At 20.8% G+C, this 23328-nt stretch overlaps 1 protein-coding gene across 3 annotated transcripts; it reads left to right on the top strand.

The window, feature by feature from the left end:
* Nucleotides 1-2063: 2063 nt before the first annotated feature.
* On the top strand, nt 2064-22556 carry LOC128963892 (calcium/calmodulin-dependent protein kinase type II alpha chain-like). Of its 3 annotated transcripts, none has more exons than XM_054310432.1 (14): nt 2064-2340; nt 3239-3333; nt 6603-6662; nt 7890-8083; nt 9521-9623; nt 10429-10512; nt 10595-10689; nt 11069-11318; nt 17437-17529; nt 18171-18197; nt 18896-19066; nt 20713-20787; nt 21648-21687; nt 22385-22556. In XM_054310432.1, the coding sequence occupies exons 1-14, from the start codon at nt 2273-2275 to the stop codon at nt 22509-22511; spliced, it is 1482 nt and encodes a 493-aa protein (XP_054166407.1). In that variant the 5' UTR covers nt 2064-2272; the 3' UTR covers nt 22512-22556. The 3 variants fall into 3 exon arrangements, with proteins under 3 accessions (XP_054166407.1, XP_054166406.1, XP_054166408.1); XM_054310431.1 differs by having other exon boundaries at nt 18168-18197; XM_054310433.1 differs by lacking the exon at nt 21648-21687 and having other exon boundaries at nt 18168-18197.
* The last annotated feature ends 772 nt before the right edge of the window (nt 22557-23328 follow it).

Raw genomic sequence — 23328 nt, 5'->3', positions numbered from 1 at the left:
ATTATATAACAAAATGCGAAATAATAATAACAATAACAATATCTACAAATCTACACTATGTTATAAATAATAAACTGCTAGTATTTAATATATATAAGGTTGTATAATATAAAAATATATTATATTGCATATATATTTTTAGAGAACATTACTATGAATAATGTATTGAATTAAATATATTATGATTTCAATCAAATTTTTGAACAATCATACACATAATGCATATATTGTAAAAAACATAATTATAACAAGTTATATACAGAATTAATTATTATTGTATGTAATTATGAAACTATTTTATTGCATAAGAGACGGCACATGTGTTTCTATGAAATTGAAAATTCAATTCAGTAGATCTTTCCTCACATAAACCAAAAGTTGAGGACTTGCCTACAAATCGTTAGGTTAGCATTGAAAGTGATATCATCAAATAAAACAATTTGCTTTATGTTTTTTATTTTACTAAAAAAACAAGTTTAATATCAGAAACAAAAAAATAAATATATATATGACATCCTATCGGATGTGTGTCAATAAATATCATTTAATGTAAACTCATAGGAAATACATTTTGAGAGAGAAAAAACTGATTGAAAGTATACAATGAATAACATTGAATGAAAAATAGTTAACTCATTGGATTGCGCGCACATTTGTATAATAAAAACCGTATATTAAGACAAACAGACAGTATATATCGTATATATGATATGTATGGTGGGGGCCGTCGGGTTTGACACCATAGCGACCGGCACTTTGCGTGTGTGCGTCTGTGTCTATGGTATAATGTGTGCGCTGACTGACTCTCTCTCTCTCTCTCTTTCTCTCAAACAAAATCGACTCCGAGTGCTATATTGGGAACATTGCATTGAAAAAGGAAAACCTATTTTTCTCTCTCATGTTTTTGAATTAAGGGATCTCATAGTTATATCACTAGTATTGTTAAAAGATATTTTCTTTTATTATCACATAAAAACAAATAAAAACAATAATTTTTTATAATTTTACAAAAAAAAAATCATTTGATATTTTGATTAGCAATTAAACTCAAAATTTTAAGTGACTATAAAAAAGTTTTTTTTTCAATTAATTCAATTTTATGAAAGATATTGTTTATAATATAGATGTTTGTTGTCTTAATTTATTATTATAATTTATTATTATTATAATTATTATACAAGAAAACTTTAAGTGTCACACTTAATGCAATACTTGTTTTTGTTGTTGTGATTAAATAATTTTGTTTGATTGTATATAATAATTGTTATTTATTAAGTATATAAATTTATTTAATTAATCTATATTTCAAAAATAACAAATTTATTCACAACATTAAGTGAAGTTTAAAATTATTAATACTGTTTTTTACTGACTGTTTGTTTTAAATCTGTAATATATTATCTATAAATACTACATGCTTAAACAATTATATATAATTGTATATATATAAAAAATTTATATTCCAGTATTATATAAAATTATTTTTATCTAATAATAAAATTTTTGTATATTAAAGTTTTAGTTTGTGTTATAAATCTTTATACCAAAGAAAAAATCTCAGTTATTATTACTTTTTTCAAACAGTAAAAAAAGAAAAAAAGTTAATAAATATAAAACAGTAATAATATTTCACACAACTTATATAATCGGGAACTGGAGTTTTTGTTGTTGTTGTTGTGATTAGTTTTTATACTATATATATATATATATATATATATAATACAGTATATATCTAATATAAACTATAGTATGCCATAAGTGTGAAAATGCTGCAAAAAAAGCTATAAACTGTTGTCAATTATTATTATCGACATAACTATTGACACACACACACACACACACACACACACACACACACTCACTCTCATTACATAATATTCGTGTTTTAAACTTAGGCATCGTTTCCCTGAAAACCTACATTATTACAAATACAATATTCTACAATATATCGTATAAATACAGGTCTACTAACAGTGTATATAAGTATATGTGTGTCTACAGATTATATGTATAAAACCAGTGTTTTTAATATATATACTGTATATGTATGTCATCATCAATGGTATAGCATTTATATATAATATACCGGAGAGACTCACTGAATATATAGCACATATACGCATACACACAGAGAAATATACCATATATATGGTATAAACAGTATTATTCTTGAGTGTATGTGTGTTGTTGTGTATGTATGGATTGGTATAGTAAGTAATATTAGTCGGCACTAGTGTGTGTGTGTGTGTTATGGTATACAAGCCAGAGTAAAATGGCGGGTCCACCACAGGCTACGACCAGATTCTCTGATAATTATGAGCTCAAGGAGGAACTGGGCAAGTATGTAAACCTAAAAAACTTTTATTATAATACCCATATATGCCACCAAACATTTTTTCATCATTACTTTAATTATAATATATTCTGCATTAATGCAGACAAATAATTTTGATCATCAGTTCTGTTATACTATTTATTACAGTATATACCGTACACTCAGATTCTCCATTGATTTCAGAATTGAAAAATATATTCCAGATGTATATTATATATATATATACAGATATACTGTATATATACTGTATATTCATTATATACACTGTATGTTTGCAGATATTTACACATACATACACACTAACACATATATACATTGTGTTTATTTATTTACAATTTTCCGAAAAAAATATTGCTATTGTATTTTTCATAAATACCTAATGAAATATATATATATCTCACATATACATTCACATCTAATTATAGACTACTAATGTGATTATATTTAGATAAGCTTAAACTTTAAATAGGCAATAAATATTATACAGGTTTTCCAACTTGTTTATTATGATTATATTATTATAAAAACAAAAATAACATAAAATTCTAGTTCTTTCAAATTTTATTATAAATACTTATACATATATATATATATATATATTAATAATTCAAAAATTATTGATTAACTTTTATTTTTAATAAATTTATAAATAGGATATATATATTTATTTATTTAAAAAACAAATAATGCTATTTTAATATTTATTTTAGTAAAATTAATATTTTTACAAATACACACATACATATATATATATATACATACATATATATAATATCTATAATATTATTTTAGAGATAATAATAACACAAAAATTGTTTGTTATTGTTGGTAGTGGTGGTCGTCATATTATTTTCAAACATATTATGCAATTAACTAATGAATTTGTTTAATCCATTAAATTAGGGGCGCGTTTTCAATAGTGAGACGATGTGTACAAAAAGCAACACAATTAGAATTTGCGGCAAAAATAATTAATACCAAAAAATTATCGTCAAGAGGTTCGTCCATTATATTATATCTTATATATATATATATATATTATTTTGTAATTTTATCAAATTTTATTTCATTTCCAAATCTATTTATTGAAAATGTTAGAAATTATACTGTTAATGTGAAATTTGCATTTTTATTGTTGTAAAATTATATTATATTATATATAATATATATATATAAATTTATATGATTATTATTTGTATTTTTAATTTATTTAATTCATGGATATGAAAAAAAATATTTATTTTTTCTTATTATTAATTTTATATATTCATGTTATCGATTTTGTTATATGACTTGTTATTAGCTATTTGTTTTTAATATAATATTACAATTATTAAGATATTGTTAATATTATAGAAAGAATATTTATATACAGTACTATTATACTTTATGTATATATATAAATAGTGTATAAATACATACATGTATAGATTGTTATATATATTTATTTTTATTTTAGCAAAATATTTACATTTATTTTTTAACACATATAAACAGACAACACAAAATAAAAAAGATAATGTCAAATAGTTTTAACTGTTTATAATTAATTATATTTTAAATATTTTTTACTTAACTATATGTGATGTGTGAATGAGTTTTCATTATAATAATATAGCTATAATATAATAAATGTCTTTTTTATTTTGTGTAGAAAATAGACAATAATAATAATAATAATTTTGTTTTGGCATATAATACACAATTGAAAACTATATAAACTTATATAAGAATTTTTATGTGTTTCTCATAGAGTAGTTTATAGTTCATTAATTATATTACAAATACATACACATTGTTATTAAAAACATAACTTTGAAAATCGATTTTTTTGGGTCTTAAAACTAAACTATTGATATATACTGTATATATTCATACTATTAAATATTTTCATTTATACACAATATATATACACTAATAGTCATTGGGCTAACAATTATGGGTGATATCATAAAAAGTGTACAATTAGTCTAAATTTAAGTATTTCTATAAATTATGTTCGCATTTGCATTTTTATTTTATTTTATTTTTAGTTTTATATTACTGCATAAGTACAATACAGTATATATATATGCAATATTTTGCTTCTAATAAATAGATATTTACATTTTGGTGAGTGAGTGAGTTACTAAATGAATGAGTGAGTGAGTGATAAAGAAAGTGATAATAAAGAGAGAGAGAGAGAGAGAGAGAGAGAGAGAGAGAGAGWGAGTTAAGTAATATTATTTTTGCTGACTCTTAAATTAGTAAATTCCTGTACATTTAGAGTGAGAAACAAAGTGAATGTACAATAATAATGCATTTACGAAATAAAAGTAAACTATAATATTTATTTTAAAATTTAAATTTCAATTAAAATCATTTCAATTCAAAAAATATACATTTTAATAATCTAAATATAGATATATATTGTAAATTAAATTATTGAAAATGCATAATAATACAATTTCTTAGTTTTATCAGTTATGTCATAAATAACAAAATTTAGTGTATATCATAATATATATTTATATTTATTGTGATCGTGTCTACAATTAAATTTTTTAAGTAATGACTGATGACATATATTAAATAAAGTAATCAAGTTTAATGAATACATATAAAATTTATATATAATATAAATTTTTATATTAATATATAACACTTTAACTTAAGACCTATTTTGTATTTAATTTATTAAAAATGCATTTAAAAAATTAAACAAAAAAAATATTTTTAATAATTGATTGAAAGTGTAATGTATAGTAAATGTTTAAAAATAGACTATTAATATAATAATAAGATTAGTTTTTTAATTAAATATTTTTAATAACACTTTAATAATTTTAATTATTTATGTTTAAATTTAATCATTGTTTTTTGTGAGTGTAAAGTAAACAAACCTTTAATTTGCATAACTCTAGGTTATCTTGTAATAACAATAATAAAAATGATAATAATATAGCTATAGGCATGATATCAGCAAATAAGACAACTTTTTATCATAGATTAGATAAATTTTTATTATATAATACAGCATTATAAATATTTTACAATTATATAGTAAATACACGCATCATTTTATTTTTGTAGAAATAAATTACTATTTAAAATAAGATCTTTTTTTAAAATAAAAAATATCTATAATCTTGATAATATATTTTAAACTAGTTTCATAAAAAAAATTAGTAATTGAATGAAAAGTGTATATTGTATATAGTAAAACAAATAAATTTAACAATAAAAATAAATTTTTAGAAATATAACTTAAATTAAACGTGACCGGCAAACTTTACTAAATTATGATATCAATTTTATAAAGTTTATATCATTAAAGTTATTTTTTCCAGTAGTAAAACAACACAATAAAAATTATTAAAATACAAACTAAATTAATTCAATGAAATATTGCTTAGTTTAAAAAAAACTAAAAACAAAATTTATAAATGTAACATATGTTGAAATAAGTTAGTAGTTAATTTTGCAAAAATAATTAACAAACAAATGTAATTTATTTTACATTAAAACTTTCTGTCGTTAACTAATTAATTATATATATATTTATACAAATTTACATATTATGTTATTATTATTATTATAAAAAAATTTCTGAATATTTCTAAATGTTTTATTTATTTTTAAAAAATAACAACCTGTATTTAATATCAATATTAAAGACAATTTATATGTAAATAACTATTAAATATATATTATTAATTGATAATTTCTAATATTTTTAATGCTAACAAAATTTAAAAATATCAAATAATTTAAAGTAAATGATAATGTTTTTAATTTGCATATTTGTTTAATTAAAGTTTTATGATTTCATTATTTAGTATCAAAATTGATCAATATTATTTAATAGAATAATTTCCAATATTAAAATTTATTATTTATTTATAAATGTTATGTTTTTAATAATAAATTCATGAAACTTTTACATTATATAAATGATGAAATATACACTTATCATACAAGTTATATTATATGACATATAATATGCAATTTATATACAATATAACAAAAATAAATTACGATATATAACCAGGGATTTATAATCAAAATATGCAGCATATTTATATCTATGGTGTATATAAAAAAATATAATACAAAAATTCAATTTATTTTGAATTGTGTTTTATGTCATTATTTACTGTGTTGTGTACTTATTTTGTATACATAAAAATTTATTATTCATTTTTATTGTAGAGATTTATATAGTATATACCGTATATATATATATATAAATCATATATATAATATTTGACTTATTTGTTTTTTATAGATTTTCAAAAATTGGAAAGAGAGGCACGAATTTGTAGAAAATTAAATCATCCAAACATTGGTAAGGAATTGCATATTGTTTTGAAATAATTTATAATTAAAAAAAATTTTTTGTGTACCAAGCAATTTATGAATACAATACTAATATTTATATACTATTTTATTATACTGTTATACAATTTTAATTTGCATAACGTCTTAATTATAGTTATTTAAAAAATGTGTGTAAAATTTTCAATATATTTTTTATTAAAATAAGAATATATATATATAGATCATATTTTTGTGGAAAAAATCAAGTAAAATAAAAAATAACATTTCACTGAATTTTTGAATATAAATTTTAATGCAATTTCTCTACTATCTTATGGCTTTATTTGAATAACTTTCACACATATACGATATAATATTACAATAAAGCATAAAAAAATTTTGTTTCAAAATAAATGTAGTTTATCTTTTACAATATAGCCGAGTATGTACTGTACTAAAACAGTAAGAATCTTATGTATTATATATAAATATATGATATATACATGATTTGATGGCAAACACTTACCCCAAAAAAATATATATTGCATATCACACAAAAAACTATAGATATTTTGCATTAATTTAATGCTATTTGTTTGTTTGGTTAAATGATTGAGAACATAATAAAAATATAACATAACAAACATTACACACTATACAGTATATTACAAATAAAAAAATTCATACAAATAAAAAAACAACGATTATATACTTAGCGTACACACACACACACACACACACACACACACAATCATAACCATCTAATATATTATGATAATTTAGTTTTTAAATCCTCACAAAAGTAATCATTAAACATTAGAGTCTTAATCAATTTTGAACAACATTTGTTGTTGTTGTTGTGATGTCTAAGCAATGGGATTATATGAGTAAATAATTTATATATGTATTTTCAGTGACATTTATTTGAATTATTGATTGCTTTTGATAGATAGTGAGTGATAGGCAAACACACACATATATACATATACACAGTACAAACACATTAGATATAAATTTATATATTTATATAAACTATACAGTAACTGTGTAAGTTTAATTAAATAATTTATAGATTTTACTAATAGTAGTGCCGACAAAAAAAACTGCAAACATAAAAACTATGAGTAAAAAAATGCTAAATGAAAATATAGAAATTAATAAGATTTTTATTTTTAACTATCGCTACTATTACAGACTGTATTTAAATTATAATAAATTAAGTAAATGTCTAAATATTTTGAATTTTGTTGAACAGTTCGGTTACACGACAGCATCCAAGAGGAAGGCTTTCATTATTTAATCTTTGATTTGGTTACCGGCGGTGAACTCTTTGAGGACATTGTCGCCCGAGAGTACTATTCAGAAGCCGATGCATCCCATTGTATACAACAGATACTCGAGTCTGTAAATCATTGCCATATGAATAATATAGTACACAGAGATCTCAAAGTAAGTTTTATTATTTGATTATTATTTTTTTATATTATAATATCTATCAATTTATATTGCTATTATATTTTTTTTAAATATTACAAAGTATTACAAATATTTCAAATAAACATAATACTAAATATTATAGTAAATATGAAAACCCCATTTCTCAACTATCAATATTAATGTACAATTTAATATCAAATAGTAATTTAATTTTTGATAATTGGTAGAGTAGTACTGTATTATAGTATACAATACTGTGAAATGTGCTCTACTTTTAAATATATAAATATAAAGTATATATTTATATATTATATTATTATTTTTATTGTTATTTTGAATACATTGGAGAGATATATACATTTCTATAATTGACAAGAAATGTTATTATCATTATTATAATTATTATAATAACAATTTACACTTTTGTTACTTATATACGTAGATAGTATTGATAGATTTTATTTTACTGGTATTATATGGGTTTTAAAATTGTGAGTTAAATATCATTAATATCTGTTAAAAAACAACATATATAATATCAAAAAATATTTATCATTTTTTTCAAACACATCTCTTTCTATACTTAATGAACTGACGACATATAAGTTTTAAAGTAATATTAATGATTATAAATTATTGTTCACAAAACACACACACATATAGAGTAATTTTTGAGACATTTTTTGTATAATATAAATTGTTTTGTGTTTAAAAAAATATTAATGCTTTGTTTTATTTTCTTGGAGCGTGTTTTTGTTGTTTTTTATATTTAGCATATAAAATGATAGTAAATATATATAAAACACACATACAATTAGATACAAGTGCTTAATAGCATCATCAGGTGTCTAGTAATCAGGTATACAGTTAACTATGTTGTGATAAAACAAAAAACAATCACACAATTTAGCATTTTAATGATTTTTATGTCTTGTTTTCTATTATGTAATGTAATAATAAAAGTCAATTTTAAATACTATTATGAATAAAATAAACATAGATATCAAGTGAATTTTGTCAGCAATAAATGTCAATTGTTTTTTAACTCATAAAATATCAGTTAAATCTGAACAGACTTTTCTTTTAAGTTAACAAAAAATTTTTAACATAAAATAAATGTTACGGAAAAATCGATATATTTTTGAAAATGCGTGAAAAATTATTTGAATGCATACAATGTATATATACTATAGAAATATACATTTACACATAGAAAATATGAAATATTTTATTTGACACATAGTCTAAAACGTTTCTTTAAAAAGCATATATTAATATAAAACCCATTCACCCACCCACTCACCCACCTACACACACACAGTCACAATTGTTAACAACAAATTTTATGTGACTATTGATTACCGATTGTTTGTCTTTTTTTGTAAAATGTATGTAATTCTTGTTTATATATATATATATATATAATATATTTTCATTTTTCAATAACAGCCTGAAAACCTATTACTAGCGAGTAAAGCTAAAGGCGCTGCCGTTAAATTAGCTGACTTTGGACTGGCTATTGAAGTACAAGGCGAGCAACAGGCTTGGTATGGTATGTACAACACATAACATTCCTCTATATAACTTATATATATTATATATTGCCTTATCCATGATAATCATGATAATCGATATATATATTTGTGTGTATTTATAGTTTTCTAATTGGGTTTTGTTGTTAAGCAATATTTCTAATATGTTTTTCATATTTGATAATTTACATAAAACACATTAATAATGATTATTACTACAAAATAGTAAATATTTTATTTATTGTTTACATTAATTATGTTAAAATAAATGAATATATTGAACGATAATAACAAAAAATTATTATTCCATTTAAAATAAATGTATAATTTTAATAATAATAATTTCCAGAATATTCTGTAAAAATTATTTCAAATAAATACACTGTTATCAAACTTATATCATATTAATAGCACATAAAATCAGTAACTTATTATATGAAAAATGAACCATGGTCCATTTTAATTTATTTTCTAATCAATACACTTTAGTTTATAGTCTTAACAATGAAATACTGTAGATCTTAAAATGAATTAAGTGTTGATTTATATGTTTAGTGTTAGATATCACAATTCATTTCTTTCAACAATTTATTTATTATCATTTTGAGCTTTTAAACAATTGAAACATAGTTTTCTCATTTATTAGACACACACACCACTAATACTGCTTAATAAACTAAAAACCTATAACTTATGTTTACTGTTTTGCGCTAAGAAAAAGAGTAATTATTATATTGTATCGCTAATTATAAGTCAGTTTCATAAATACAATCTATTATTCATTCACGTCTTATTGAATTTGATATGTCTGTCCTTTTTTAATAGGCTTTGCCGGAACTCCTGGCTATTTATCGCCTGAAGTGCTAAAGAAGGACCCATACGGCAAACCCGTCGATATATGGGCCTGTGGTATGAGACCATTGATCACACAATTTTGACATACATGTGGGCTGTCATTAATAATATACTATTTTTTGTCATTACGATACAGGAGTTATACTGTATATACTATTAGTTGGTTACCCACCCTTTTGGGACGAGGATCAGCACAGACTTTATGCACAAATAAAGGCCGGAGCTTATGATGTATGAGTGATGGGTTCAATTTTTTTTATATAATATTAAATTTATTGTATTATATTACTGTATTTATATTGTATGTATTTATATTAATGTTACATTTTTCAATAATCTTTTCTTTTCATATCACATATGAACATCAAAAATACTTTTTTTTACTCTATAAATGGTAACAAAACAACAAATATTTGCATTCAATATTATGTCAATCGATATTTTGGACGTCTGTTTGCTGTCATATATATATAAAAATGAAAACATTGTTATATATTTACATTAACTACAACCAAACAAATTGTTTGAACTGTACAATATTGTTACGGATGTGATGTTTGTATACTTTATATATATATATATATAAATTTTTGTTTTGTTGTTGATATAGTATCCCTCACCGGAATGGGATACCGTGACACCCGAAGCCAAAAACCTGATAAACTCGATGCTGACCGTCAATCCGGCCAAACGTATCACAGCGGCCGAGGCATTGAAACACCCGTGGATCTGTCAACGAGAACGGGTAGCCTCGACACTCCATAGACAGGAGACGGTAGACTGCCTTAAGAAGTTCAATGCCCGCCGAAAACTCAAGGGCGCCATATTGACCACAATGTTGGCCACCCGCAACTTTTCTAGTAAGTCCAAGTCCTCAACCGATCGAAGTCCCAGTCCCAGTGCTGCTGCTGTTGTCGGTGACGGCGCCGGTCACTCGCAGTCCGATCCCAATCAACAGTAGTTAACAATCATTTTAATTAATTGCATGTTTTTTCAACAAAAAAAAGAGAAAGAATTGATTTAATTTAATCTAATTTTGTTTTGTTTATTGTTAACATATATTTTATATTTTATTTATTTAACAACAATAATTCATTTCTAATAATATACTTTACTTAACTATTAATAATTTTTGTTATATAAATACAATCATTATATTTTGATGCTATAATTAATATAAAATATATAAAGATAAACATTACGATATAATTATCTCATAAATTTTATCATAAATATATAGATATTTTATTGGGATATACTGTATATCTTTTAATAATTTGTTCTCACATTATGAGTGCTAATAACTTGATAACTATATTTGTGATTATGTAACAAAATCTTATGACTTTTAAATATATACAGTATATATATATACAGTTTATTTTAAAACTATTTAAAATATTTTGATTATTATTCAGAGATAAGACTAAAAATATGAAAATTTTCATAAAAAACTAAAATCTCGTTAACTCAAAATATTTTAGTTAAAGTTAATTAACTTTTGTTCCCATCATTCCTTTTATATACTAAATATAACACAATTTCAAAAACATTGATATTAGTTAAGTCCAATACTTGTGTGATTCAATTAATTAAATATAATTTTATATGTATCATATATATAAATTTATATATATACAGTATATGCTGTTTATAGGGCCATTTATCTATTTATATCAAATATCGAGTATCAAATTTATTGTTGTCCATTAAACTAAATGTGCTAATTGTGTATGATGAGTCTAATAGTGAGCTCAATTAATTAATAAATAAATATGATATTGCAAACTATAAGCTCAATGTTTCAAATATTACAAAAATTTTAATTAAATATATTAGCAATCTAGATGTCAAAATATTATATATATATATATACAATAACTTAACATATCTTTATATTTAAATATTTATTGAAATGTAACAATAAATAATATAATATTGTTTTATGAAAATTATTAAAACTAATTATATAATCTAATTATAAGCAATAGATATATTAATTATTTTAATATTTACAATAAATTAACAATAAATAAATAAATAATTTATATAATATTCTTAATATATCAGATGTTTTCTTGTGAAATGTATTCACAATTTTCATAGATTTATAAGATTTACTCTACAAATATAGTAATTATATTAATAAAATAAATAACAGCTAATATCATATTATATTTATCATAATTTTCTTATTTTATTGCATTTTATGCAATAATTCTTAATACTTTGTGGATATGTTTAATAGTATTAATATTGATTAGTTTAGTAATAGAGTTTAGTAACACATATACCCACTCACACTCACACATACATATACACTCAAACACATCAAATCATATATAAATTTATATATCAAACTTATAAGACAAAAAACTAAAATAAATATACAATAATTTTATTAATATCTCTCTATAATTAACATTGATTGTGAATAATAGACATCTAAGCTAATATTATACATGAATATTCTATATAGTATATACTGTATATATATATGTATGTGACTATTACTACAATTTTTAATTACTTATTATTATTAAACATATTTTAATTAAATAATTTATCATAAAATAAAAGAGAAATGACAGAAATTCAAATAATTGACTAATGAATAAAAATGATTTTATTTAATAAACAGTAAATAATTTGTCATTTGTTGTAATAAAACAAAATTTCGTGCTTTTGTTTAACAAATATTACTCAATACTCAGTAAATATACAGTAAGATGTTATAAACATATATATAATACATATATACAGTATATATACGTATAATGTTTATGTATATGTGGTTTAACAGATAGATTGGATCATAAAGAATAGCTGCAGTAATAATGTTCACACAATATATACATCTATAGATTATATACAGAATATATATCACATACAGTATAATATGATGAGAGTTATATCAAACAGAAAATCAATTACCAGTGCTTTTAGTGAACAAAATAAGACTAAAATAAGAAATGATAAGAATTCAACATATGATGACTTCAGTGACGACAACGACATTGATATCAAACGGTTAAAAGCCATAAGTGATGGCAAATAGCAATTGCAATCTCCAGAAACACAATGTCCTCTAATTTTTACCACCACTTCTCCTTCATTTGATTAATGATTCGCTATTTTATTTGACTATTTTCTCATGCCTTACGATAGACACACACATCACCTCTCTCTCTCTCTCTCTCTCTCTCTCTCTCTCTCTTTCTCTCTTTCTGTTGCAATGGTGAATGAATTGTTTGAAGACTCGCAAAGTAGTAGTCTCTCTTTTTTTGTGTTATATTATTATTGTTTTTTATTTATTTAGTGGAAAGTTAAGTAAAAATAAATATTGAAAACAAGACATAAAGATAGTAAAAATACACAAATATATTACTGTATGTATTGTATATAAAAATAAAGATAGTAATGGTATATACAGTATATAAAAAGATAAATGAATGACAATGAAAGAGATAGTGATTTTTGAGTCGACTTTTGTTGTTGTAGTTGTTGTTATGGTGTGAGACGACTATATAAATAAATATTTTAACAGATAAAACAACATTAAATAATTAAAAATTTAGTTATTTTCTCAATAATAATGATATATGATATAAAATCTGATAAATATTTCAATAGAAACAAAAAAACAAGTTTTTATATATTTTAATATGTGTTTTCATATTTGAATCGCTAGTGAATTATGACTGTAAAATTATTATTGTATTTTAGTATTATTATTATCAATACTTAAAAATTATTTGAGCAAATATAATTTGTAAATTAATATTATCAAAATTAATAAACATCTCAAAATAAAAGATGATAATAATAATTGTTAAATTAAAATATTAATAATAATTGAAAATAATAAATATTTGCTATTCATTCAAGCTTTATTATCAGTAGTCAAACAGTACATATCATTTATACACTACATATAAACACACAGTAGTACATATGATCATATCATTAAAGCTATACATACAATATATTACACATTTATTATACATATAAATTTAATATAAATAATAACTTAATAATTATAAAATTGAAAGTCAAGCATATGTTTCATTTATATTAAATTTTTTTAACATAAATACTATGAAAATGTTACCAAAAATGGCAAAAATATTTTTATAAACCATAATAAAATTTCACAGAAAGATAACATTTTTTTGAAAAAAAAATATTTAAAAGATCTTTTCTCTCTCTCTCTCTCTCTCTCTCTCTCTCTCTCTCTCTCTCACTCACTCACTCACTCATTCACTCACTTTATCAGTCAACCACACAGTCACTCACTCACTAAATCAGTGAACATAAGAGTGAATTTTACAGTATATTTATATAATACAGTTTTTTATGATAAGAATAAATTGGATTTTTACTATTTATTTAATTCAAAGAAAAATCTAATTTTATTTATACTATCACTCGGTATATGTATAATACAATCTATATATTATATGTTATTTTCTAAGGAATTTTATTTCTATTGCCGAGAATTTTATACAGAAAAAGGCAAAATAAGTCACTATTATATACAGTATATATATATATATATATTCACAGAATATTCTTAAATTACAAAATTAGATACAATGCTTAAACATTAAGTGTACTATTTGTATACATAAGAGTTTGTCATTTGACTCTTAATTTATAAATAAGAGATCATTAGTTGTTGTATTGTTTTTTCTCTCTAAACTTGCTATAATTATCTACTGTGGAAAATAGCTCACTAATCAATTCCCATTTATCTATCAATATATATATATATATATATATATATATATAATAATACTGTAATATATTTAACAAACAGTTTTTCATTTCCTATTTATAAATATATATATATATATTGTATTGTCTTTCTCTTTCACAATCAATTAATATTATTATTAACAAAAGTAAAGTATAGTGAAAATAAATATCTAATTTTCTTTATATGTTATTCAATATGGATTTTCTTTTGGATATATAAATGTTTATTAACGGAACATCAGGTTTCTTACTGTCGATTCGTGATAATGATAGGCCGCTTCTCAACCATACCGTACAGTAGTGTACTGTATTCAACAAAAAAAACAAATTTTAGTTTTGCAACAAATATTTTATTATAAAAATATCAAAGAGAAAGAAAGAGAGAGAGAAAGAGAGCAAAAATGTCAACATTGATATCATGTCAGCATTTATGCAACGAATTGCTATTATTTTTCCCTATAATCATATCATTACAGAACTCTTATTGTTTGATCTTATGGTATATATATATATATTACTTTTAATATACTTTAACTGAGTTTATAATCTGTTATAATTTATTGGATATATAAATATAAAGCATATATATTAATATATAACTAAACTCTACTATCTTTAACAAGATTTCTAAATAAAAAAATATGTTTATAAATTTAAAAATTATATAAATATAAATTTATCGTTAAATATGAACACATATAAGTAAAATATATAAGCCTACTTTTCAATTCACAATTAAATCATTTTATTAGAAATTATTATTTATATTTTAAAATATTCTTTAGTTATTTCGCAGAAATTATAAATTGAAATATAAGATATTACAGATATAAGAGAATTTACATTAAAAAAAATAAATTTAGCAAGGTTTCATAACTATTTAAAATTGTTGTTATTAAATGAAATTTAACTATAGATTATTATTATGAGTTTAAAAGTGCAATTTATATAATTTTTAAAAAATCATACATTAAATTTTGTATTCAATATTCACCGTTACTTAAGTACTAGTTTTTTATATAAAAGTATAAAAACATTTAGTTCCTTAAAAGCCTATCTTTTAAATATAAAGCCATTATATTGTTTTTTCACACGAGTATTATTATTATAATTTAAATACCCGTATAATACATTTGCTTTTATATTTTTAAATATAAAGTATAACTGTAAACTGTATTTTGTTTGAATATATTATACACATACATAAAATTGATAAAATATTAATGTCTAAATCAATAAAATAGTAATTTGCACGTTTAACGTTCATATATGTGACTATATAAAAAATATATATAAATTATTTTAATTATATACTGAAATAATTTTAATTTAAAAATTGTAATAATATTACTGTTGTTTTAAACCAAATATATAGATATATAAATATAATATTATATGATATTTATATATAATATAAATATATATAACATAAGTTCAATGTTGCTGTAATTTATATGTTAAAACTAATTTTGTTGTTTTTAATTTTGTTTATTATGAAACTATCATTTTTACTATTACTTTATATTATGATAAATAATAAAAATTTGCATAAGTAAAAATATGACTAGAATTTTAATGTCCAGCAAAAATCATTTAATTTGTTTAGATTTATTTATGTATACAAACATTACATAAATATTATTTTTATGGCATTATTGTTACCAATAATATATATGAAATTTTTTTCGAAAAATACGTGACAGATAAACAATTTAATATTATATATGTCTGAGAGATTAAATTTAAATCAAAATAATAATAATCAAAAAGAAAATTGAATACATAAACATAAAATTTATTAATTTATTTTTCAAGTATTTTGTTTGCCACATAAGTATCGTTGAAACTAATTAAATATTTTTTTATATTTAAATTCAAGTATAATATAGTAATTTTTAAATATCTATTTTTAAATTAAAATTATATCAAATTTATCAAGCATACAGAATGTAATATATATAGATTTATTTATATTAATAATTTTATTTTGTCAATATTGTAGAAACAAAAAAAATAGTAAATTAGAAAAAAAACTAATCATTATTTGCTTATTTAATTTGTTTGTTTTTTTAAAATAAATTGCTTGATAACAACATTTAAAACATTTATTTGTGACAAATCACATACACAAACTTAATTAGACAAACAAACAAACAATCAGTCAATTGGCTAATTAAATATATATAAATATATATTGTGTATCCATATTGTGATGAACAGGTCGTTCAATAGTAGCCAAGAAGGGTGACGGCTCTCACGTCAAGGAATCAACTGATTCTAGTAATACAACCCTTGAGGATGAAGACGCCAAAGGTTTGTTAAAATACTTTATATTTATTTCTATTAGTATTACTATTTGTTGATATACTTATAGTTATCATATTATTTATAGACAATAATATTAGTTTATTAGCTATTTACTAGTATTTTTGTTGTTGTTTTTATTTATGATAACAAATTAAATACTAAAATTAATAATACGAGTAAAAATGTTTTTTTTTTAAATTTAAATATATGTTTGATGCGTTATACAGTATATTAATCACTTTATTAACTAAACAAATTCATTTCCTTTTAATTTATTGAACAATGTTTTTTTGACTCCAAACCTAACTTATTTACCTTATATACAGTATAACAGCATTAAATTAATTGATTTGAACAAATAAAAACATTGAAATTATTATAAATTATTTACATTATATCATTGTTTTCTTTTTTTATATATATCCATTGATTACACATATGACCTATGATCTGATCAAATTCATTGATCAATAACTGCAATGAATCTCCTCATTATTGAACACTTCATGTCTATCTTTATCCAACTAATCTATATATATATACTGTATATCTATCACTGACCAAACTTTCCGATTTATGTGTATCTCTCCAATGAAAACGATTGCCAAACAAATGAAATATGAAAATACCTGTGCCTTAAACAGTAGTCCGGAGTTCCAATGGTTTGTTAGATCGTAAGTCTACCTCTCTATCTATCATATCTATCATATTTCTATCATATTTCTATCATATTTTCTTTACTATTTTCCCAATCTATTAGTATTGTCTCTTTATTTTGTTTTATTTCCATTTCTCTATTGTTATCATTTGTTGTTATGTTATTTCGTAGATTGTATTGTATTTATCTACAGTATACTGTTATTTATCATTAGTAAATCAAATAACTTTAAGATATATATAGAATATATGGATATATAAAATTAATCTTAGTTGAAAGATAATTAAATTTTAGTTTTTTTTATAAGAGATATTAAGTTTAAGATAGCAATAAAAATTTATATATTAATTATTTATATTTGTTTTAACATTAATACATTATATAATCTTTTTTTGTTAAAGAATATGTAATAGAAATTTTATAATTATTTTTATGAATTATACATTAAGAAATTCAAAATATATATATTTTTAATAGTATCTAATATCAGATTACATTAATATCATTCACATTTCATAAGATATAATATATTTAAAATATACATAAATATTAAACAGAAAATCAATAATAAAGTAAATCATGTATTTTAAAATACATTAAATTCATCAATATATTTGATAAAAATAATAAATTCATTAATATTTAATAGATATTTATTTAAATCTAATATTTTTTTTGTCTGCATTTATATGTGTGTGTGTGTGGGTTGTATAGCTCGCAAACAAGAAATTGTCAAAATAACTGAGCAATTAATTGACGCCATTAGTAGCGGTGATTATGAAACATATACCAAATTATGTGATTCCCAGATGACTGCATTTGAGCCGGGTGCTCTCGGCAATCTAGTCGAAGGCATGGACTTTCATAAATTTTACTTTGATAATGGTATGTCTAGTTTTATTTATAATCACTAAATTATTTAAAATTAAATTTTATTATTTATTATACTTTAAAAAATAATAATAATAATCATATTATTATTAATTTTTTTATTAAATTTTTTTAGTTAAGTAATACTTTATTATTTAATACAATAAATCTGTAGTAAATAATAGTGTTTTACACAAACACACAAAAAATAGGTAAAATATTTATTTAAGTTACTTCAATATATTTACTCTTATATGGTATAAAAATCGATAAAATAACAAAATTTCTATTTATTTTTAGAATGACCTAACCTTTAAACTTTCTTTAATAACGAATAGGGAATAAATTAGTTTATATATACCGACTCTTATTTGTATTTATTATTTGTATTATACTAATTATATTATAGTACTCACAAAAGTTTCAATGATATAAACAAATAAAATTTAGGTCAATATTATAAAATTATGACATAATACAGTAGATGACTGTCATATATTTCTAATATATTGATCATAAAGTTAAAACTTAATTAAAATATATCATATTATACAGTAATATCAAACAAGTAATACTATGATTTGATTTTAGTAAAGAAAATCTATCACGAGTTATGTCAATTAACTATACTTAGTATCATATACATATATATTACATATATACACATATACTGTATGTATAATACATAATTTTGATATATAAATTTGAAGATTTGTAAACTAAAAATAGTTTTTTAATCAAATTTATGATATTTTAAAAAGAATCTATAATTTCTATTGTTATAAACTGGCTAACGATAAGGATTTCGTTATTATTATTATTATTATTACAGTAATGTCAGAATGTTTTAATAATCAGTAATTTATGGTTCAAATGAATCAGATATATCCCTAATAATGAACATAAAAATGTTTAATTTAATTGTATCCTGAGGCGGATATTTTGTTTTTTTATCATTCAATAAAACTAATTATAAAAATTGCTGATTAAATTAGTTATAATTTTTAAGTACAAAATGACATATTATTGACACACTATAAAACTAAATTAATAAAACTGTTACATTATAAAATTATCTGGAGAAAATTAATTACAATAATCTGTGTAATTATTTATTATTATTATTGTTGTATTAATTTTTTTTTTATTATGTACAGTCAATTAAAGATAAACTATTTTAGATAAAATTTAGTTTTCTATGTAATAAACAAATATTATATATTAATTATTACAGTAAGTTCTTATTGAATAAAATTCACAAAAATGTATATTACATATATATTATTATACATAAATATAAATTTATTTAAATAACTAATATAACTAAAATTTACATTATTGAAAAATCAATATTTTATATTTTTATAAATATTTATAAGTGCTATAATGTATAAAAATTGATTTAACTGTATTATACAGTATTAAGTATTAATTATGAATATTATATATAATTTTTGATTTATTATATTTTTAAAAATCTACTATTTATATACAATAAATTAATAATTTTTAATACATTTTAGTACATTTTAAATATCATGACTTAGATATAGTTTGACTACATTAATCAAATTATTTTTTTGTGTCGTATATTAATAAAAAAAAACATATATTAAATGTTTAACTAATGTTGTTATTTGACATTTTATATTATTAAACAGTTTTAGGTAAAAATTCAAAAGGACTCAACACAACAATTTTGAATCCATCAGTTCATCTATTAGGAGATGATGCAGGTATGAGACATACATTATAATAATAAATAGTTATATTGCATTATATTAATATTACTATAAGATATTAATATTATTAAAACTATTTTTAATACAATAATCTTATCAATTGTGGCACCTTTGCTGACGCACATTCAAACATAAACACACACACATACACACGTATATATATATAATATTAATATAAAAATAACTATAATTTATATTAATATAATGGTCACTATAGAGAATTGTAAATTAAAATAAACAGAATATTTATTATTATTTTTTATTATTATTTTATTTGTGCAGTTTTTACAATTTTATATCATTTGATATTTTAGTTTTTTTCCACCGAAAAGCTTATTATCTAAATTCCTACAATGAATTCTTTATTAACATTAACAATATTATTATTATTAATATTTTATTATTATTATCATATTTATTTTCTATAAATATTTATATTAATGTTAGCATCGGGTGTGCAGGTATTAGGATACAGTACAGTAGGTTATTGACTATAACTTATAGTACACAAATATACATATGAATTATTATGACAATTTTGCAAAATAAAAGTACAGTACAGTATATATATATATACAGTATATACAAACAAACATAATAAAAATCTACATCACATAAATTTATGGTACATTTATATATTTGTATGTAGCAATTATTATATTAATAGTACTATAAAAAAWATATATATTTGTTATAATATACTAAACTATATACTATGTTATATAAATTAAAGGTTATTAAAAAATTAATAATTGCTTTTTATTTTTTATTGTCTATTATTTTTTATCTCTCTCTCACTTTCTCTCTTTCTCTCCCATTCACTCCTATACTGAATATCTCAATATATCTAAAAGCCTGTATCGCATACATTCGACTCACGCAATACATGGATAAGTAAGTGCTCTATAAATTTAATTTCATTTTACTTTAAGATTTATACAATACTGTTATAACTGCTTAAATAACTTACAATACAGAATATACTACAGTATAGTACAGTAAATGTGTAGTGTATTAAATGTATGTGTGTTATCATTGTCTATAAACAACAGTATGTAAGTTATGTACAGTATTTAATGTGCTGAATGTATTTTTTTGTATAAACCTGTATATACCATATAGTTATAAAAGTTAAGTTATATAAAAAAGCTTAAACCCTTAAAAAGAAAATCTAATTTTGTTGTCATATGGCTTTATAATTGAATTGAAAGGCCTCATAAATTGCTTTAATTTTATTTATAATTTATTTATGATTTTAGCAAATATTATTTCAGACGTATATATATTTTTTTAGACTACAGTATTATTATTATTATTATTATTAACATTATTGTTAACTTATATATGAACTTTATATTTAAATGTTATTTGTAATTAGATTATTATGCATTTATTATTATTAATATTATTACGGTGTTTTTTAAAAAAAAAATATAAGCTATAGTTTTAATAAAAAAAAACTTAATTATTTTGTTTTTTTAATATATCAGAATATTTTTATCTGTAGCAAAAAAAACTGTTTATTTTAATAGATATACAATTTTAACAATAATAACAAACAAAAAAAATTAATTAAAACTGTTGTGTTTAGGTCTGGTGTGGCTCATACCCAACAATCCGAGGAGACCCGGGTATGGCATAAAAAAGATGGCACCTGGCAAAACTGCCACTTCCATAGGTCTACCCGTTCTAATACAACACAACAACTAACTTATTAAGACTTTCAAAATAGCCATCAATTATAATCTAATAATAATAATAATAATAACTTAATACTTATAAATATATATATATACAGTATATTAATTAATAATAGTGTTAATAATTATAAATTATTATTTGTAATATACATAAATATTACACAGACTGTTATACAAATTTTAATCAAAGCTAAAAAAAACCTTAAAAATTCAAAATATGTGAATGTTTTCAAATGATTCAATTTTATATAATATAATTCAAAACATCGTGTATTATGAGTGATGTATTTGAGATTCAAACGATGAAGGGTACAGTTGGTTATCAAGTTTATTGAAAAACTATTCAAACATTGAGAATATTTCATGAAATTTTCCTCAAATTTTACAAACCATTTATATTACTATTTCAAGTAAACAACGCTATTTTATTCCAATTATTGTTATTATTATTATTATTGTTACTATTACTACTTAAATAATATCTTACAAAAATTCCTCATTATATAAACAACAAAAAATTAATTTTTGGATACATTTTATTTGTGATGAAAAATCGAGTTTTCAATAATTATATCATTCATTTGAATTATAATATATATATATTAATATTAATGTTAAATTATGTGTTTTCCTAAAAATATCATTTTCCAAATATATCTAAAAAATCAATATAACAATTATTATACAATTTTATGTTTTTAATTATTCAATATTGTAATTATAAGAGAGTTATGTCGTCTATGTTGAGAAAGTTATCATATAATTAATTAAATGAATTTTTATCAATGTTTGGTATCAGTTTGTATACCATTGTTAATATATTTATAATAATTAA

Source organism: Oppia nitens, unplaced genomic scaffold (assembly GCF_028296485.1).
Source record: "Oppia nitens isolate AA-2021 unplaced genomic scaffold, nextdenovo-longstitch-racon4-pilon3 scaffold8_pilon_pilon_pilon, whole genome shotgun sequence".
NCBI lineage: Eukaryota > Metazoa > Arthropoda > Arachnida > Sarcoptiformes > Oppiidae > Oppia > Oppia nitens.
The sequence above is the reverse complement of the archived record's forward strand: the minus strand, read 5'-3'. Positions and strand labels throughout refer to the sequence as shown.